A 17,176-nucleotide genomic window follows, 5' to 3' on the forward strand; every position below is an offset into this window, starting at 1 on the left:
AACCCTGTCTAGCTTTGTCCAGAGCTTTTGACTGTTTAGCCTAGATTTTTAGTGTAGTTATTATTACTTGTGGAGGGGGGAAGGGGGGATCAGGAGGGAGAGGGGCAGAGAATCAAAAGTGTTGGCAAGCATGGGAAATTATTTATCAGAATCAGATAATTTATCTCATATGTAATATAAATTTATATTGTTTATAATAGATTATCAGTGTGTTTTCTTGCCAGATTCGCTTGCAGCACGTGGAAAAAATAGATGTCCCCTGCTCTGCTGGCCTTGGTGCCCCTCCTCCTTTCTCTTTCTCCCCTCAGGTAAGGTGCACCGGGAGTACAGACTGAGTCACCGGAGCCTTCACCTGGGAGTGAGGGGAAGGCGGGGCTACAAACATGTTGCACCAGGATAAGGAGAAAGAGAAAGGAGGGGGGTGGATGAAACAGGTGTGTGTTATGAAAAGCAGCTGAAGAATGGTAATGAAAACAACCATGTTAGTCTCTAGCTGGGTCAGTAGGGCTTTGTGATTCAGCCAGAAGAGTTGGAAAATTTCTCAGTATTTCGTCATATAGAAAACAAGCCTTCGGTTCACCTTAGTTCCATTTTGTTATATAATCAAGTTAATAGAAGATAGGTAAGTGTTTGTAGAGCTACAACGGGCACAGGAGTGTGTTTAGATCCACAGCAGTGATTTGTAATCTTTTGTATGTTGTGCTATGGTGTAGGTAAGCATGGTAACACAGTGTAATAAGTTACAAGACTGATAAATGTATCTTAGCAGGGGACATAAGCAACCATTTCACTCTGTTGTCTCCTTCATATAGCACAGCCGGAGTCTACAAACTTCTGAGTCTCCTCAGCATCATGTCCAATGAAAGTGCTGAATCTGGTACGTCTCTTTTGAGCTCATCCTTTATTTTTTACTCTGTGTTTACTGAGAACATTCAGAGGCGAGTGGAGTTTAGTGTTTTTGATTTGAAATGAAACATCCTAAAATATTCATATCCATTAACACAAACTATCAGTGTCATATTTATGTAGCAGCCTGCTTGTGATCTTTTATCTAAATTGAAAGTTTCTCCTATAAGGGATCGTGTTTCTTCAGCAGATGGTATTAGTCATTTTTGCCTTCTTGAGGCTCTGAATGGGCGATACAAGAATCCCTTTGAGATATGGTTAACAGCAGTACACTACATACGCTTGCATATTAATACACATTCACAGAAGCACGCACACACATAGACACACACATCCATCTGTTATCTGCCGATGTAAAGGATACATTAAATCATTGTGTAAATGGTCTCTGAGAGCTAAGAGTCAGTCTAATGTGTGTCTGACAGGCCTCACATGGGAGGTGAGGGCAAACAGCCGACATTACCACAAACACAAACAGAAGAAATCCTTTCTGTGCTTCTGCTGGGGGCGATACGCGGTGAGTCAGTCATGTACATGCTTCCTTCCCTCCATGGCAACCTAACACCTGTTGGCATGCTGATACATTGAGAAACATGTTGATACGATACGTATGTCTCCCTTGTGCTTCTCTCTCTCTGTGGTTCTTCATGTCTATCGCCAGGACAATGTGGTGCGCAGCTACAAGTACTCCCCCCTGACTTTCTTGCCCCTAACACTGTTTGAACAGTTCCAGCGAGTGGCCAATCTCTACTTCCTCCTCATGATGGTGTTGCAGGTCAGATGAAGGCTCTACTGTTCTCTCTCATTCTTACACTGATAATATCTTCCTTACACTGTGATTTACATATCCAGTTAGATGAAATGTACCAGGAGCTATGTGTGACATAGTTTGTTGAGATAACAACTATAAATATTAAGACGGTGTAGTCCCTCATTCGTCCAGGAGTGTTCCATCGTAGAAAAGGTTTCAGTCGTAGTCATCTGGACACTGTTTTCAGAATCAAGACGTTTCGGCTCCCATCCAGAAATCATTCTCAATTGTGAAAATGGTCTGAGAACTGAAATTTAACCTATTCTGTGTTGCTTAGGCCCTGCCCTCAGGGACGAGTCTTCCTGAGTGTCTGCTGTTTACCCTGCCTAGTTTCACCTGAAACTGACCTTCTTTTGTTTCCATGATGGCCCAGTAATCAGGCCTATTGTTTTCAAACAATAGGGCCTAAGCAACACAGAGTAGCTTAAATTTCTGAGTTCTCAGACCATTTTCACAATTGAGAATGACTTCCGGGTGGGAGCCGAAACGTCTTTATTCTGAAAACAGTGTCCAGATGACTACGACTGAAACCTTTTCTACAACTATAAATATTATTTATTTTTCTGAATGCAAAGGAGGGTTGGAAAGCAAAAGTTGTCTATCTGGCAACACACCTTACATAAACTCAGTTATCTTCTTTAAGAAACTACAAATGTCTTCAACAGGATGTAATTGCCACGTTGCCATGATCACTTAACCCTGTCTAGCTTTGTCCAGAGCTTTTGACTGTTTAGCCTAGTTTTTGAGTGTAGTTATTATTACTTGTGGAAGCAGCTTTGTGTGTGTGTGAGACTCTGTTTCCTTTTCCTTCTGTGTGTACCCATGCTTACATGTGGTTTCCAGTGTGTCCCTGCCATCTCATCCATCCCCTGGTACATCACCATCATCCCGCTGCTCACCGTACTCTCTGTGAGAGGGCTGAAAGACCTTGCCAACGACATGGTGAGACCACTAGTCACTCTGTAGTCCCCTCTCTCTCAGCCTGGGGGAGTCTGGGAGGGGGAATATCCCTACAGTGATGAATGCACCCACTCACACACAAATGCATGAGCTTAAACACAAATATACGACCGGCCTCACGCATGCATTTAGAAACCTGGCACTTAAGGATGTGCACGCTCTTTTCTCTCCTTCATTGTCCTCATTGACTCCTTGTCCTCTCCTCAGTGACAAAACCAGTCATCCCAGTAGCATTAATTTTCTCTCCTATCATTAAAGCGTTTCCTTTTAAATGCAGGCGTGATGTTTTGCATGGAGAATTCTCTGGTTAAGTGCATCACTGAGTTACGGTCGTTAACAGCTCTGGGTGAAACGCTTGCTTGACCCCTCTCTATTGACTAATCATTTAGTGGAGGGTGTAAATCTCCCAGCTGGTGTCACTGTAGAGCCCCGTAATGGTGTTTCTCCTTTCTCCTGTTCAACCTCTCATGGCCACCCTCACTCCCTCTCACACGCTCCGTGTCCATCACTCTTTATCTGCATCCTTGTCATGCTTCTCAATCTATCTTTCTCCTCTCTCTCTCTCTCTTTTTCGGTCTGTCTCTCTCGCTCTCTCCATCTCCGGTCCAGGAAAGGAGACGCAGTGACTCTAGGATTAACTCCCAACCCTGTGACGTACTCATCTCCCAGAGGTGAGTACAAAGTTAGTGGGTTATTCTCTCAGGACTCAGCGCAGTTCCAGTTTCAAACAGCCCTCTAATGAAGCTCTAATGAAGTGTGAATTAGTGAATCCTTAAATGATCCTTTTATGCATTAGAGACGGGAAAAAACAGAGAGCATTTTCCACACCTATCGGAAGACAAGAACTATGACCAACCTTTTCAGAGATACTTTTGCTTCAGTCTGTTGACTGTTACATTCCAGATGATATGCTTTCCCATGTGGACTAATAAAGACAACTTAATAGACAAAATAATTTGTACACTACCCTCCAAAGTGTGGTAACTGCATGAGAAATGCAGTAAAGAAAAAATAATAGTGCAGTTATTTAGCACCAAAGGCCCGCTCAGACATTTTTTGCTGTATATGACGAGAGAGAGAGAGAGATGTGTCATCATTGCAAAATGTAGTCCTGAAGACACCTACTGTTGCAGGAACTACCACATAAGCGGTTTTGAGTACTTTGGTAGGTGTTTATATGATTTTGTCAACGCGATAGCAAGATGCAGTCATGACACTTTACAGGTGTGTAGTTGAGATCAAAATGAAGGCAAGGGCGCCGGAAGTAGGGTGTAGGAAGTAGGGAAGGGGCCATTGGCCCTCCCACTTTACACCCCTGGCCCACATTTGTTTTAATCTACACATAATTATTACCGGCTGCCATAGCACCCACCTCAACCTCTACTACAACTCTCTAGTTGAAAATATTGGCCTGCTCTTGTTTTTGAAACAAATCTTTCAGCATTGAAAACATTAATAACTTAGATGTAGTCTGTGTATTAAAAGGCAATCATTTTGGGAAATGCCAGTCCTATATTTTAAAATTTGATAGTGGCTTATGTTTACATTTGTGTCTTTTAAAATGAAATCTAGTAAAACATTACTTTTGATCTGTGAAAAACAAAGTTGTTGTGTTTGTAAATATGATAGCATTGTATATTTAGGAGATTTTTGACTAGCAAATTACATGAAATTTCTGCATTTGAAAACCATTGATTATTTTTTCCCATATGCTCACTCCTTGTTTGTCCTCTGTCTCAGTTTCAGCGCAGCACAGTCAAAGGATGTGTGTGTGGGAGATTTGCTGCGAATCCACAAAGACCAAGTTATCCCTGTGAGATTTTCAGTTTATAAAACACAGAAATTAACAACAATTTAGAAAACAAAGTGTCTGAATAATCATTGTTGCATAAGTAGAGTAAGATTGCATTCATTACTTGTTAACCTACCCTATAGACAGCTGTAATAAAGTAGCATATTTATATTTATATTTAAGTATTTTCATAAAGTGGATCATTTCAGCATAGCAGCATGGAACAGCTAATGTTTGTAATATTTGAATAAATGCTCCATAGCTCTATTTGTATTTCCAGTAACTTTCCACTGAGCCCTCTCTCTTTTATTTTTCTATTTCCTCTCTCTTTCTTCCCAGGCTGACCTTCTCCTCCTGTGTAGTTCAGAGCCTCACAGTCTGTGTTATGTGGAGACAGCAGATATTGATGGGTAAGAAACACAGTCAATGTAATTAATCTGTTTTCTCATTTAATTCAATCATATCAACATCATATACATGTTTGTATGTATTAACTTGATTGATTATACTAGTAATATAGTAGTGGTGCATTTTTATGCAATATATTAAAACAAGTTAAACAATTAGGTACTACAACATAAAAAGTATGAACGTAGTGTATATAATATGTGTATATAATATTATAATAGCAAAAATAATAGCATTAATAGGAAGCTTTAAGATTTTATTTTAAAAGCGATATTGATTGTTCTTCAGGCGGTTCTGTATCCACGGGGCCTTGAAGGCAAAAACTTGGTCATGTTTAAAGGTCTAAAATCATTTATACACTCTGGGTGAGCCAGAGGAGCCGTGCCTGCGCATCTGAGGCTTTGTGGCGGCTCGTAGAAGGGTAAAAGGTGTTTGATACATTTTTTTGTCAGATACGGTATAGCTGGGATCAGTGAAAGAATCGGTTTGCGCAATGTGACTTTGTCTTTTTGTTACCAGTTTAAAACCAGTGAGAACCATTTTGAGAGGTGAAAGTTCCTCATGGTTTATTGCAGAGTGAAGACCTTTTAATGAGTTTATATGTCTGAGAAAGAAAAGCTCAAATTTATTTCTCCTGACTACTAAACAATATGGAAATTTCCTCATTCTGATCCTCAACCAAAGAAGTTAATATTGCATAACTCTCTATATGTATACCAACTGCACACTGCCTTGACTTCTCATTATTATTTCTGATGAATGGATCAACTCTTTAGTGTCGACATAACTTGTAAGTGTGGTCTTCATACAGAGAGACTAACCTCAAGTACCGGCAGGCGCTCAGTGCTACACACAATGAGTTGACCTCTCACCCCTCAGAGGAGATGCTTGCTGCCTTTGATGGTGAATAAATGTTTTCTATTAAGAATGCAAATTCAGATGTGCTCATTTTAAAGAAGACACAAGTAAACTTTTAACAGAATTGCAAACTCGTCCTAAGTACAAGCAAATGAAACCTTTTATTTGACAGGTGTCGTGCTCTGTGAGGAGCCCAACAATCGCCTGTACACCTTCACAGGCCAGCTGCACTGGCGTGGAGAGTGTCTTCTGCTGGACAACAAGCACATCCTCCTGAGGGGAACAGTCCTACGCAATACTGAGTTTGCCTACGGCTTGACCATATACACTGGTACATGTAGATGTAATTTATTCAGTTTAGAAAAGGGAATATCAACATGGATTTCTGTGGAGTGATGTTAGTGAGGAGTAGGATGATATAGTTTTTGTTCATAGAATGGGTACTAGCTACCATCAAACTGCTCTGTAGAGTCTAACAATGACACTCAGGAAAGAGATGCCCTGACATATGGCACAATGCCCCATAGAGGTGTATGATAACAGAGATAAAACTATTGCAAAATGTTTTTGTGTCTAGTCCACCGATCCTCATTTCATCTTCTACTGTGGCCTCCACTTGTTTCAATGACACATGTTATGTGGAATATATTATACTGCTAATTATGGACAGTACTTAACTCTTGTAGCTGTGTCTTAAATGTGGGTCTGTTAACATCTGGCAGATTACATGCTCCTCCTGTCTTTTAAGTGATCATTGATCAGATATTACTGGACCAGGCAGCGGTGTCATAGATCTCACTGCTATGACCCTTTCAGTTCTTGTAAAGCAGATCAATAGATCAAATTCTTCCAGAAATGGGTTTTATACCATTCATCAGAGACTGTCTATCTATGTGACCCCAGTTCAGCCTGATTATAACTCTAACCCTCCTGACGCACACTTGACACAGCCTACTTTGAATTATGCATGATCATGGTTGACATATTGTTGTTGTAGTAAGACTAAGTTGGAATGAGTTTCTGTCCTCGACCAGTTTGAAGATATGGCACACATTCTCAGTGTTTGTAATTTTGACACATGCAACTCAACATCCCTCAGCAGTCTTTGTGAGAATGAGACAAAATCACTGGAAAACATAATGTGATACTTTATTGATCCCTGCAAGGGAAATTCTCTCTTCCCACTGACCTCTCGGCAGCAGGGTCAGACACCCCCGGAACTGGTAGGGATTCAGCATCTTGCTCAAGGGCACGACAGCAGATACTCACTGACACAAGGGCTTGACCTTTCACCCTCTGGCCGCAGGATGGACTCCCAACCCGCTCTGCCAGGCCACCACAGCTATAGCATTTAATAGTTGTCTGTTCTGTACCAGGCGCGGACACTAAGATCCTGAGGAACTGCGGGAAACTGAGAGTGAAATGGACTCAAACGGAAAAAGTTTTCAACAGAGTGGTGATCGGGGTGAGTGGGTTAAGGGCAGAGGGATGACGAGCATGAGGCATCTTGTGGAATTCTGTTATTAACTGTGCATGTGTCTATATTCTGGATCTCTAGGTCATCCTGTCTGTGCTGCTGGCAGCTCTGCTTCTTGCCATCGGCAGTGGCATGTTTTCGAGTTGGGTCATGAGCCACACAGGGGTTCTGTCTCCTCTGGTGGTTAACGGCAATCCCGTCTATACAGGGTTCCTCATCTTCTGGAGCTACATAATCCTACTCAGCCCGGCCATGCCCATAGCTCTCTACATCACGTTAGTTCCATCTACAATACTGCACTCATTTGAGGGAAGGTGGGAAGGTGGAAATACAGCTGTGTTTGTGTGTATACAGTCTTACTGTGTATGTGTCCTCCATGTCTGTGTGTCCACAGGTTTGAGCTGATGCACACGGTCCACAGCCTGTTTATTGACTGGGATATGGAGATGTATTGGCAGCAGGCAGACAGACCGGCTCAGGCCAGGAATACCTCACTGAGTGAGGAGCTTGGCCAAGTGGGATACCTGCTGAGTGACAAAACTGGGACACTAACCCAGAACCATCTGCTCTTTAGACAATGTTGCATAGCTGGGGAGATCTATGGTAACAATAAACTGAAACCATCTAATGATTTTCCACCTGGTGAACTAATTTTCTTTATCAAAAGTTTACATTTCTATGTGATATTTTCATTGTCCTTCTTAGAAGAAATCAACAACCCAATACCAGCACTTCTACTTACTGCATTAAATCAAAGTATCTTTATCTGACCTCACGCTACACAGGTAGCAAGAAATTAAAATTCCAATCAATGACAGACTTTTGAACAACCTCACCCTCTGCCCAGTCCAACAGATAAAACTTCCTTTTGCTCCTGTATTTTTATTTTACATCAGCACCCACTTTCAGCAGGATGTACATCAAATTATAAATGCGACATGCTCTCAAAATGCATCTTTACAGGACTTTAAGCAACTTTAATTGTTGTCTATGTGGACATGTGACGAAGTAGTCATGTTGACTATAACGTTAAGATAAATAATATCATTCTTTCTCTTTCCATTTGTTAAAAATCCTCAAATTAGAAACTCATTAACAAGGCATTTTTAATCAGAGGACCTTGCACAATTCAGTAGAAAAAAGTGTTTAAAAATATAAACACAATGTATAAAATTGCTGAATGGATTCCAACAGCCACGAGTCCAGCTACTAAATATTTAACACCGGCTCTGCCCACTGAAGGCAAGCTGTAATTTAAACCTTATCAGAATCATGTCAACCATATGTCATAAGTCTGAGCCACTGCCTGGTTCAGCCCATGTCTGTTTTCTCTTTCTTTCTCTCTCTCTTTTCAAAATTTTACTTGTGCATATTCTAATCATGTACTTTACCTCCATTTCAAATGCTTTTTGCAGGTCATTAAATACAATAATTTCTCTACTTTCACAGGTGATGCATCAGTCAGGGCAGAGGACACAGAGGTACCAAATAATTACTCTCAAATCTGCATCTTTGAACTGTATTTTGTTCTTTCTTCGACTCTCCTTGTATATTTACAGTGTATGTCTAAGTCTTTGTGCCTGTCATAATTTCTGCTGCCAACAGCATTCAACTCTCTTCATGTTAGCCACAGTTGCAACACTGTATAATGTCAATGCACAGTAACACTTAGTGTACCATCTTTTTCCCTGTTTGTGTGCAGCCCATGGACTTAAGCTGGAATCAGTTCTCCCGCGGTGGCCTGTTCATGTCCGCTCCCAGCCTGGTGAAGAAGCTCAGAGGACAGCATTGTCCGCTCAGCAGACAGTTCTTCACAGCACTGTCTCTATGTCACACTGTCATGGCAGAGTGGAAGGAAGGTTGTGTCTGTGTCTGTTTTTGTGTGAAAGTATCCATATTTTCTGTGATTCAGATCAAAGTAGTTCAGTTCTCATCCTCCATCTGATAAATTTGTTATACCTCAATCAACACTGGTTTGTTTTTGATGAAATCTCAGTGTGTAATTCATGTTTCCACTGTGTTTTTGTATTACACTGATTGACCTGATGGGGGTGCTACAATTAAAGGTCAAATAACCTGTATATGTAATATCAGACACTACCTGTCTAATGTTGACAAAACTTGAAAGGATGATGCATTTTTGTCAGTTATTTTCCAACCCCTAAATCACTGGTCTGAATCTGATATAATAACAAGTTACTGACTGGCACAATTGACCATTCCCGGAGGACAAAAATGTTTACCTCCACCTTGGGTGTTGACCTCATTCCTCCAGAGGCACCAGTTTACCAGGCTGCATCCCCAGATGAGGAAGCTCTTGTTGGTGTTGCCAGGGAGCTGGGCTGGGTCTTTCTTTCCAGGACAAGAGACTTTATCGTTGTCTCTGAACTGGGTGTCATTCGCCAATATCAGCTGCTGGCACTGCTGGACTTTACCAGCAAGAGAAGATGCATGTCTGTACTGGGTGAGAGTAGCCCTCTAAATACACACTAACAACATATCTCCAATCTTACAATCTCTTGTAATCTTTTGTACTCACCTCATTCTTTTTGCACGTATGTTAAGTTCTCCCATGTCAACTTCTTTTCTGGATAAATTATATATACTGGTTTTGTTTTTTTCTTTCAGTGAGGGAGCCAGAGGGTGGGTTAAAGCTGTACTGTAAAGGGGCAGACATAGTGATTCTGGAGAGACTGCAGAAGGACTGTCCATATCAGGAAAGGATTGAAGAAGCCTTGGAGGTGATGAACCATTAGTGTGTGCTGTTATTGAGCCCACTATTTATATGACACTCTGTTAGTATCTTTTGGTTTCCATTTCTGTATTAAGTGGTTCAAAATCACACTTTACACAAACTCCAGTATTGGTGATTTTTCATGTTGACTTCAGTTTGCATATTCCATTTCCTTTCTAAGACTAAGAGTCTACAGCCATGGTAGCGGATCTGTGAGGCACTGCGGTGCTTTGAACTAAATGCTAACGTAAGCATACTAACATGCTCACAATGACAATGATAACATGCTGATGCTAAGCAGGTATAATGTTTACCATGTTCACCATCTTAGCTTAGTGTTTTAGCATGCTAACATTTTATATTTAGCACAAAAGCAGACAGCTGAGGCTGATGGGAATGTCATTAGTTTTGCAGGTATTTTATCATAAACTAAAGTATTGGACAAGCTAGATGAAAAATCAGGGAATCAAAGTTATTAGAATTCATCCTCAGGGGGACATTAACATACCAAATTTCATGGCAATCCATCAAGAAATTTCACTGCAAACACAAATGTCAACCTCATGGTGGTGCTAGAGGAAAAGTCAGGGCATCACCAAAGTCAATAGGATTCATAGATGAATGAATCTGGACCAAAGTGGTGGACAGACCAACATTGCTCAATACAGTTTAGAGCACATAGTTGAGGCATGCCTGCCAAGACTGAAGTGTTTATTTCATGTTTTCTTTGTCAATTCTTCAATTCTGCCTGAAGGATCACTCAGTAAATAATGTGCAGCCTATCAAATAACGTGTTAACTTATCTTCTGTCAGTTGTTTGCCCAGGCCTGTCTGAGGACTTTGTGTGTTGCGGTTCGATCTGTTCCTGAGGCATCATGGGAGCAGTGGAGTAAAATTCTGGCCCAGTCTGCTGCCATGGCGATCTGTGACCGTGACGCACAGCTAGAAAAGCTATATGATCAGATGGAGAGAGAGCTGCAGGTGGGCTCTTCTTCAGTGTGATTTTTCACATGTTTATTGTCAGTCCTCCATTTAAAGTAGTATAGCTGATCATTGACACAGCATGACAAATACAGATAACTCTATAAATCAAGCTTGTGCCTAATGGTTCTGCCCTTTACTTTTCCCTAAATTTGGTATGTGTAGAGCACAAAGTAGTTATTTAAGAAAAAAGAATCCTTGTTTCCAAGTGACATTTTTTCACGTTATGAGTTTGAACGTCACTCGTATCATCTCTTTGTCTTCTTGTTACAGTCATGATACTATCTAATAAAGCCAATATACTGTAGGAATGCTAAAAACAAAATTTAATTTTAATGTTTTGTAGCTTCTCGGGGTGACAGCGATAGAGGACCGGCTTCAAGAGGGCGTTCCTGAGACTATTGCTCTGCTTCAACAGGCTGGGCTTAAAGTATGGGTACTGACTGGGGATAAAAAAGGTATTGTGACATACTGTAGCAGGAGGTAGGAATGGCACCATTTTGAATGCTGTGCTGTAACTACATGAAAACAAAGTCTCGCTGTGGTTTCCTCGTTTCCTCTGTCTGTCCTGCTCCCTCTTTCTTCGTCGTTGTAGAGACTGCAGTGAATATTGGATATTCTTGCAAACTGCTGGATCCTGATACCAGGTTACTGGAATGGCAGGAATTGAGGTTAGCAATGATAAAAATACACATACACACACATGCACACACTCACACCATCTCATTGATCTTTGTGTGTTTGCCCCTGCAGACAGATACTTCAGTCCCCAGACCCAGGGGTCAGTTTCTTGAAGGCCAGACAGACAGAGCTGTGGGCTGTAGACAAGGAGACGGCTGGAGCAAAGACTGCTGTGGTCCTCACTGGACCTGAGCTGGTAAACACTGGACATATAAGAAATAGGTTACTCATATGGTTTTCAAATGGCTGAATAACTGTCGTCATATAGTTTGCGAATAACTCTGTATCATGAAACACTGTGTTGTTAATGTCAGAGAATGGGATAAGACAGTGGAAATGTAAGGCTCTACACATTGTAATTGGGTATTGTATAATTTTTTAGATGTGAATCAGTTTTTCTTTAAACCTGCAATTATTGATTTTTTTGGGCCACTTGGGGCAGCAGAAACGCGCTGTAAACACAACACTTACATTAGATATGGTGAACTTGTTTGCAAACAGTTGCATATTTACACATCTAGTAGATAAGGAACTGCGTTAGCATTTGATCTCTACAAGCTCCTGAGAAAAATATCTAGTATATCTTTAGCTGCTAAATGCTCCACTATGCTCACCAGCTAGTCGCTAACTGTGTCTGTCTGCTGTCAGCAGGTAGTGTACAGTGGGTTTTAGGGCTTTTTCCCTGAAAACAGCTGCCTGCTGCGTCTGAAACAGTGCTGATGACAGTGGTGAGACTGAACCAAACAGCAAAGTTGCGGGCCGTAAAGCCCAAACAATGAGCTGAAACACACTCTGACAAACACACAGATCTGAGGGGAACTGCAGAGTCAGGTGACCATTTTCTGTGGCTTCATCTCTACAAATGACCCATTACATTACATACACCAGTCATATCATCTAACCCACTGTTACTATAAAAATATTGATTATAGCAGCCTTAAAAATATATACTGGCAGAACTAAAATGCCTTAGAACAAGATTTCTTCTATGAGATGTCAAAGCTGTCAACAGAGACTGTGTGAAACCCAAAAGCAAAGGTGAAGACTCCTCTAAAGGTATATTAGAAGGTAAAGCCATTTTATATAAATATAAACTGAGCTATTTGATGGTGTTGTACTCCAGGCGGAGTTTGACCAGAGACCAGAATGGGGGGCCACGTTCATGAGCCTGGCAGAACAGTGTCAGTCGGTGCTATGCTGTCGTGTAACACCTGGACAGAAGGCTGACGTTGTCACGTTGGTCAGGAAACACACCAGCTCAGTCACTATGTCCATTGGGGACGGTGCCAATGATGTAAACATGATCAAGAGTAAGTCAGGTTAAATTTAAAGATGACAGAAAAAATGTGTTTGTTGCTCTAAATTGTAGACAAAACCTACTGATCAGACCGACTGTCTTCTTTCTGTTCTCACGCTTTTTTGATTCATGTCTTTTCTTACTGTTATCCTTTCCCAACACCAGCGGCTCATGTTGGTGTGGGAATAGCAGGAGTGGAGGGAGGTCAGGCAGTGCAGAATGCAGACTTTGCATTGTCCCAGTTCAGATTTCTGCAGAGGCTCCTACTGGTCCATGGGCGCTGGTCCTACAGGCGCATTTCCCTCTTCTTGAGCTACTTCCTGTTTAAGACCTGTGGCTTTGCTCTTGTGCACATATGGTTTGGTTTCTTCAATGGTTTCAGTGCTCAGGTTAGATATACATGAATGAAATCCAATGACATAGAGACTTAAAGTCACAATAGTCATAATAAAGTTAAACATGGAGAAAACATCCTGCATTTATTCCATTGTCTATTTCTCTCTTGCAGTCTCTGTATGAGACATGGTTCATCGCTCTCTACACTGTCTTGTACACAGCGTCCCCAATTATGTGTGTGGCCGTCTTTGAACAGGTGAGACAGTTTAAGAGATGGATGTTTTTATGAACGCAATAATCATATTTTGATATTTGATCATCAGCACTCGCATCACTTTTTTTCACAATAAAATATTAAAGTTCTGAGTCATAATGCTTCATTCTTTGTTTTGTAGGACGTGAGTGCAGAAAGCAGCCTGAAATGGCCGGAGCTGTACAAGTCTGGACAGAGACAGGAGCTCTCCAACCCTCTGATGCTGTCCTTATCGCTCCTGTATGCCGTCTACACATCGCTTGTTCTCTTTTTCATCCCGTTTGGAGTCTTCTACAACACAGCCTTTGACTACCAGACCATGGCAGTCACCGTCTCCATGGCAGCCACGTTCACTGCCACCATTGAGGTAAGGATCACACTTTTCATAGACGCAATTAAATTACAAAAACTTTTAGTCACAAGTCAAAAAATTTAATGAAAATGTAATGTAAAAACAGGAGAGGAAAGTTTATTATTATTGCATAATCAAGAAGTATTGCAGCCTCTAACAGAGTTATTACTCCCAATTACATCAAAATGTAAACAGAGGATGATCCCAATTCTATACACACCAAATAATTATCTGTGGACAATTAAAATAATTCAATTATTTAGTTATTTGGTTGAAGTCCTAGGAAAATGTATCTTTATTTAAGAGGTATTGGATGATAAGCAACAGAAGTGTTCTGTCATATAATATTACAGCACTGTTTGGTAACCTGAACAGTAAATAGCTGTTCAGGTTACCAAGCTAAAAAGCTGGTGAAGTTGACCAATGTAGTGGTCAGTAAACCAATCAGAAGGACTGCTGGGGACTCTTTGGGGACAAAGGGAGGAAGGCTCTGTGTATCACAGAGGAACTTTTACATCCCCCATTCTTTCACTTTGAAATGCTACGTTCTTCTAGGTGCTACATTATACCTGTGCTAACAAAGAACATTTCTCCCTGTCTTAAGGTGTTTTCTTAAATTGTGTGTATTGTATTTTATTACTTAGACTCTTCATAATATTAGTGTTGTTGTTGTTGTTATGTACTATGTGTTTATGTTGTAATGAAGTGCCAGATGGGCCAGAAACAATTTGCCACCTTGGTGGGTGATAAAGTTGTGTTATGTTCTATTCTATCCTGTTCTGTTCTATTCTATCATTGTATTGTATTGTATTGTATTCTATTTTGTTCTGTGCTATTCTATTCTATTTGATTTGGTTCTGTTCTATTCTGTTCTGTCCATTTTATTCAGTTCCATTCTGTTCTATTCTGCTCTATTCTATTCTATTTTTTCCATTGTATTCTGTTTGGTTATATTCTCTTCTATTTTGTTCTGTATGGTTCTGTGCTATTTTGCTTGTTTTGTTCTCTTCTACTGTCTTTTATTCTATTTGGTACGTGAGCTTTCAAATGTAATATTTACCTGTGTTTGTTGGTTTTTACAGTCCAGATGAATTTTGTTGTCACATACATTTTACATGAAGCAGAAGTTCCAGTCTCATTTAAACGAATAAAATTAGCATTGTTCAATTGCATCTTATTTCTAAAGCAACATTTTTTTTTTTTACCATTTCCTCACTGATAGCCCTGGTACTGTATGTCCAGATGTGCCCTTCTCCTCTGATTACAGTGTTTCTGTTCATCTTTCAGATTGTGCTGGTGACCAGATACTGGACAAAGTTCAATTTAGCAGCTGTGATTGTCTCTCTAGTGATGTTCTTCATCTGTACCAGGATCACCCACAACACCCACCTGTTTCAGAGATCACCCAGCGACTATTACTTTCTTGGTACACTTCTACTCATCTCAGTGCATGCCTACTCTTTATTCATTTCTGTCACTTGAGTGATGTTGCTCTTGTCTGTGGCCATTTCAACATCCACTGATTCACATGGAGACAAATAATATCAGAACAACTGTAGACAAAAACATACAACCAAATACGCAATTAATTAAAATTTTTCATTTTAATGATTATTTAATGTTTTTTTTCTGTTGATCTGATGATCTGTCATCATCCCTGTGAACAGGTGTGATTGCTCTGTGTGTGCTTTTCATCAGGTGCGTCTGATAAGGCCTTCATCGATCCAGTTGTATGGCTCACAGTTCTGCTCACTGCCTGGACGGCTGTTTTGCCCTCAGTGACTGCCCTGGCTCTCAATGTCATTCTCACCATCCGTGACAAACACAAGGTGAGACATCTGCATGAAAAAGTAAATTGAGACAGTAAGATAAGATAAAATTACAAAGGAATAATTTAAAACAGAAAATAACAACATTTTGGACTTAACACCTAAATGTTAAAAAATATCCATTGAAATTGGTGGGACAACTAAGCACACAACAAGTTAGCTCCTGTATATCTCAGCATTTTTCCAAACTATTGAAGACTTTTACAGTTCCATAAAATGTCTCCAAACAACCTCACTCAGGTGTTCTGGAGAAAAATTTGACCAGTTACATAATATTTTCAGTATTTTTCTCAGTGCTAATTCTCCAGTTGTGTGCATCCTACTGTGTTCTGACAGGAAAATGTGCTCGCTGCTGTTGACCAGTTAAAAAAACATACATCTTTGACTTGAGGATGAACTCAATATGATACTGAATTTGATTGCTATTTTATGTTATTTTGGAACTGTAAGAAGGCTGAGCTTGTGTACCAACCCTAGTTTTTTATATGACATGGGGTGAGTTGTTTCCCATTCACCAAGTTACTGAGGTTTCAGTTCTATAAAAACAAAAGCATTAACATTTGTAATGGTAAATGGTCACTGAAGTCACTCTCACCTGGCTGTGATGTAGGTCCACAGTGCATCCCGTCAGCCAGTGGAGCTGAGGTCCAAGTTTAGAAGAGGAACGTCTCTTCGCCGTTCGTCTTATGCCCTCTCTCAGGGAACCGGGCCCGGACGCCTCATCACTTCAGGGACCTGCATCCGCATCACAGCGCCGCCGTTGGATGAGAAGGTGACCACAAGTAAAAACCCCACTGACTCACAAGGCCAAATTCACATGAAGGACAATAGTGATGCACCAAATGGCTCATGAATAATGACTGATATATTTTTATATAAGGTTTTGATATGGGAAAATATGAGATCATATAGATTGGTAGTGTAACAGAATTGAAAAGATGATTCATTATATGTCTATATTATAATGTTATATAAAATGTTAATATATAAAATGTTTTTGTGGACAATTCTTACTATAGCCTGCACTCATCTTTTGTATAGCTAGTATTTTCCAAAAAAGTTAATTATATAATGTACAAAATACATTATGTAATATAAATCTTGTTTATTGTCTTTACATAGACAGTTTACCTGTGCACATGAATATCTCTGATCTTTGTTGTTTGAGACTGTTTAAAAAAAAAAATCTATTTTCCATCTGCTGCGGTCACAGGGGATTTCCTTTGAAGATCAAACCAAACACAATAAACCAACAGCACCGCTTTGTTTTACAATTGTTTTATTTGTTAATTTATTTCAAAACACGCAATTTTACCCATATTATCCTTTTAAGTTTTTATTTTTCTGTAACAGTTATTACTCAGATTTTTTTCCTTCTCAAAAGTCTCAACTAGAGTGAAACTAAAAGTCCTTCACAGGCTCTCCGGCTTCTGCAGTGGGAGGAGGGAAAAGAGGCTTTCTGACCAGACGTCGTTAGTGGGTTTATCCCTCGTTTCTGTGT

The 17,176-nt window shown here is 40.3% G+C and overlaps 1 protein-coding gene across 4 annotated transcripts; it reads left to right on the forward strand.

Moving 5' to 3' along the window:
• Positions 1-237: 237 nt before the first annotated feature.
• atp8b3 (ATPase phospholipid transporting 8B3) lies at positions 238-16,949 on the forward strand. 4 transcript variants are annotated; one of them, XM_044199446.1, is made up of 28 exons: positions 238-308; positions 813-877; positions 1,332-1,423; positions 1,568-1,681; positions 2,561-2,659; positions 3,287-3,348; positions 4,418-4,490; positions 4,809-4,879; positions 5,689-5,780; positions 5,908-6,066; positions 7,112-7,200; positions 7,294-7,487; positions 7,607-7,815; positions 8,662-8,693; positions 8,915-9,071; positions 9,488-9,676; positions 9,841-9,953; positions 10,760-10,927; positions 11,274-11,385; positions 11,523-11,598; positions 11,681-11,804; positions 12,732-12,918; positions 13,071-13,294; positions 13,414-13,497; positions 13,637-13,861; positions 15,134-15,272; positions 15,545-15,675; positions 16,286-16,949. In XM_044199446.1, the coding sequence occupies exons 1-28, from the start codon at positions 253-255 to the stop codon at positions 16,526-16,528; spliced, it is 3,579 nt and encodes a 1,192-aa protein (XP_044055381.1). In that variant the 5' UTR covers positions 238-252; the 3' UTR covers positions 16,529-16,949. The 4 variants fall into 4 exon arrangements, with proteins under 4 accessions (XP_044055381.1, XP_044055383.1, XP_044055382.1 ...); XM_044199448.1 differs by lacking the exon at positions 238-308 and adding an exon at positions 327-434; XM_044199447.1 differs by lacking the exon at positions 238-308 and adding an exon at positions 466-622.
• The last annotated feature ends 227 nt before the right edge of the window (positions 16,950-17,176 follow it).

Source organism: Siniperca chuatsi, linkage group LG6, assembly GCF_020085105.1.
Source record: "Siniperca chuatsi isolate FFG_IHB_CAS linkage group LG6, ASM2008510v1, whole genome shotgun sequence".
NCBI lineage: Eukaryota > Metazoa > Chordata > Actinopteri > Centrarchiformes > Sinipercidae > Siniperca > Siniperca chuatsi.

What these genes read in the sequence shown, in the direction of transcription:
- atp8b3 (XM_044199446.1), top strand. Translation starts at nt 253, where the DNA reads ATGTCCCCTGCTCTGCTGGCCTTGGTGCCCCTCCTCCTTTCTCTTTCT. An exon ending in GATGCTTGCTGCCTTTGATG is followed by an intron (nt 5,781 to 5,907) that starts GTGAATAAATGT and finishes TTTATTTGACAG; the next exon opens with GTGTCGTGCTCTGTGAGGAG. An exon ending in AAGATGCATGTCTGTACTGG is followed by an intron (nt 9,677 to 9,840) that starts GTGAGAGTAGCC and finishes TTTTTCTTTCAG; the next exon opens with TGAGGGAGCCAGAGGGTGGG.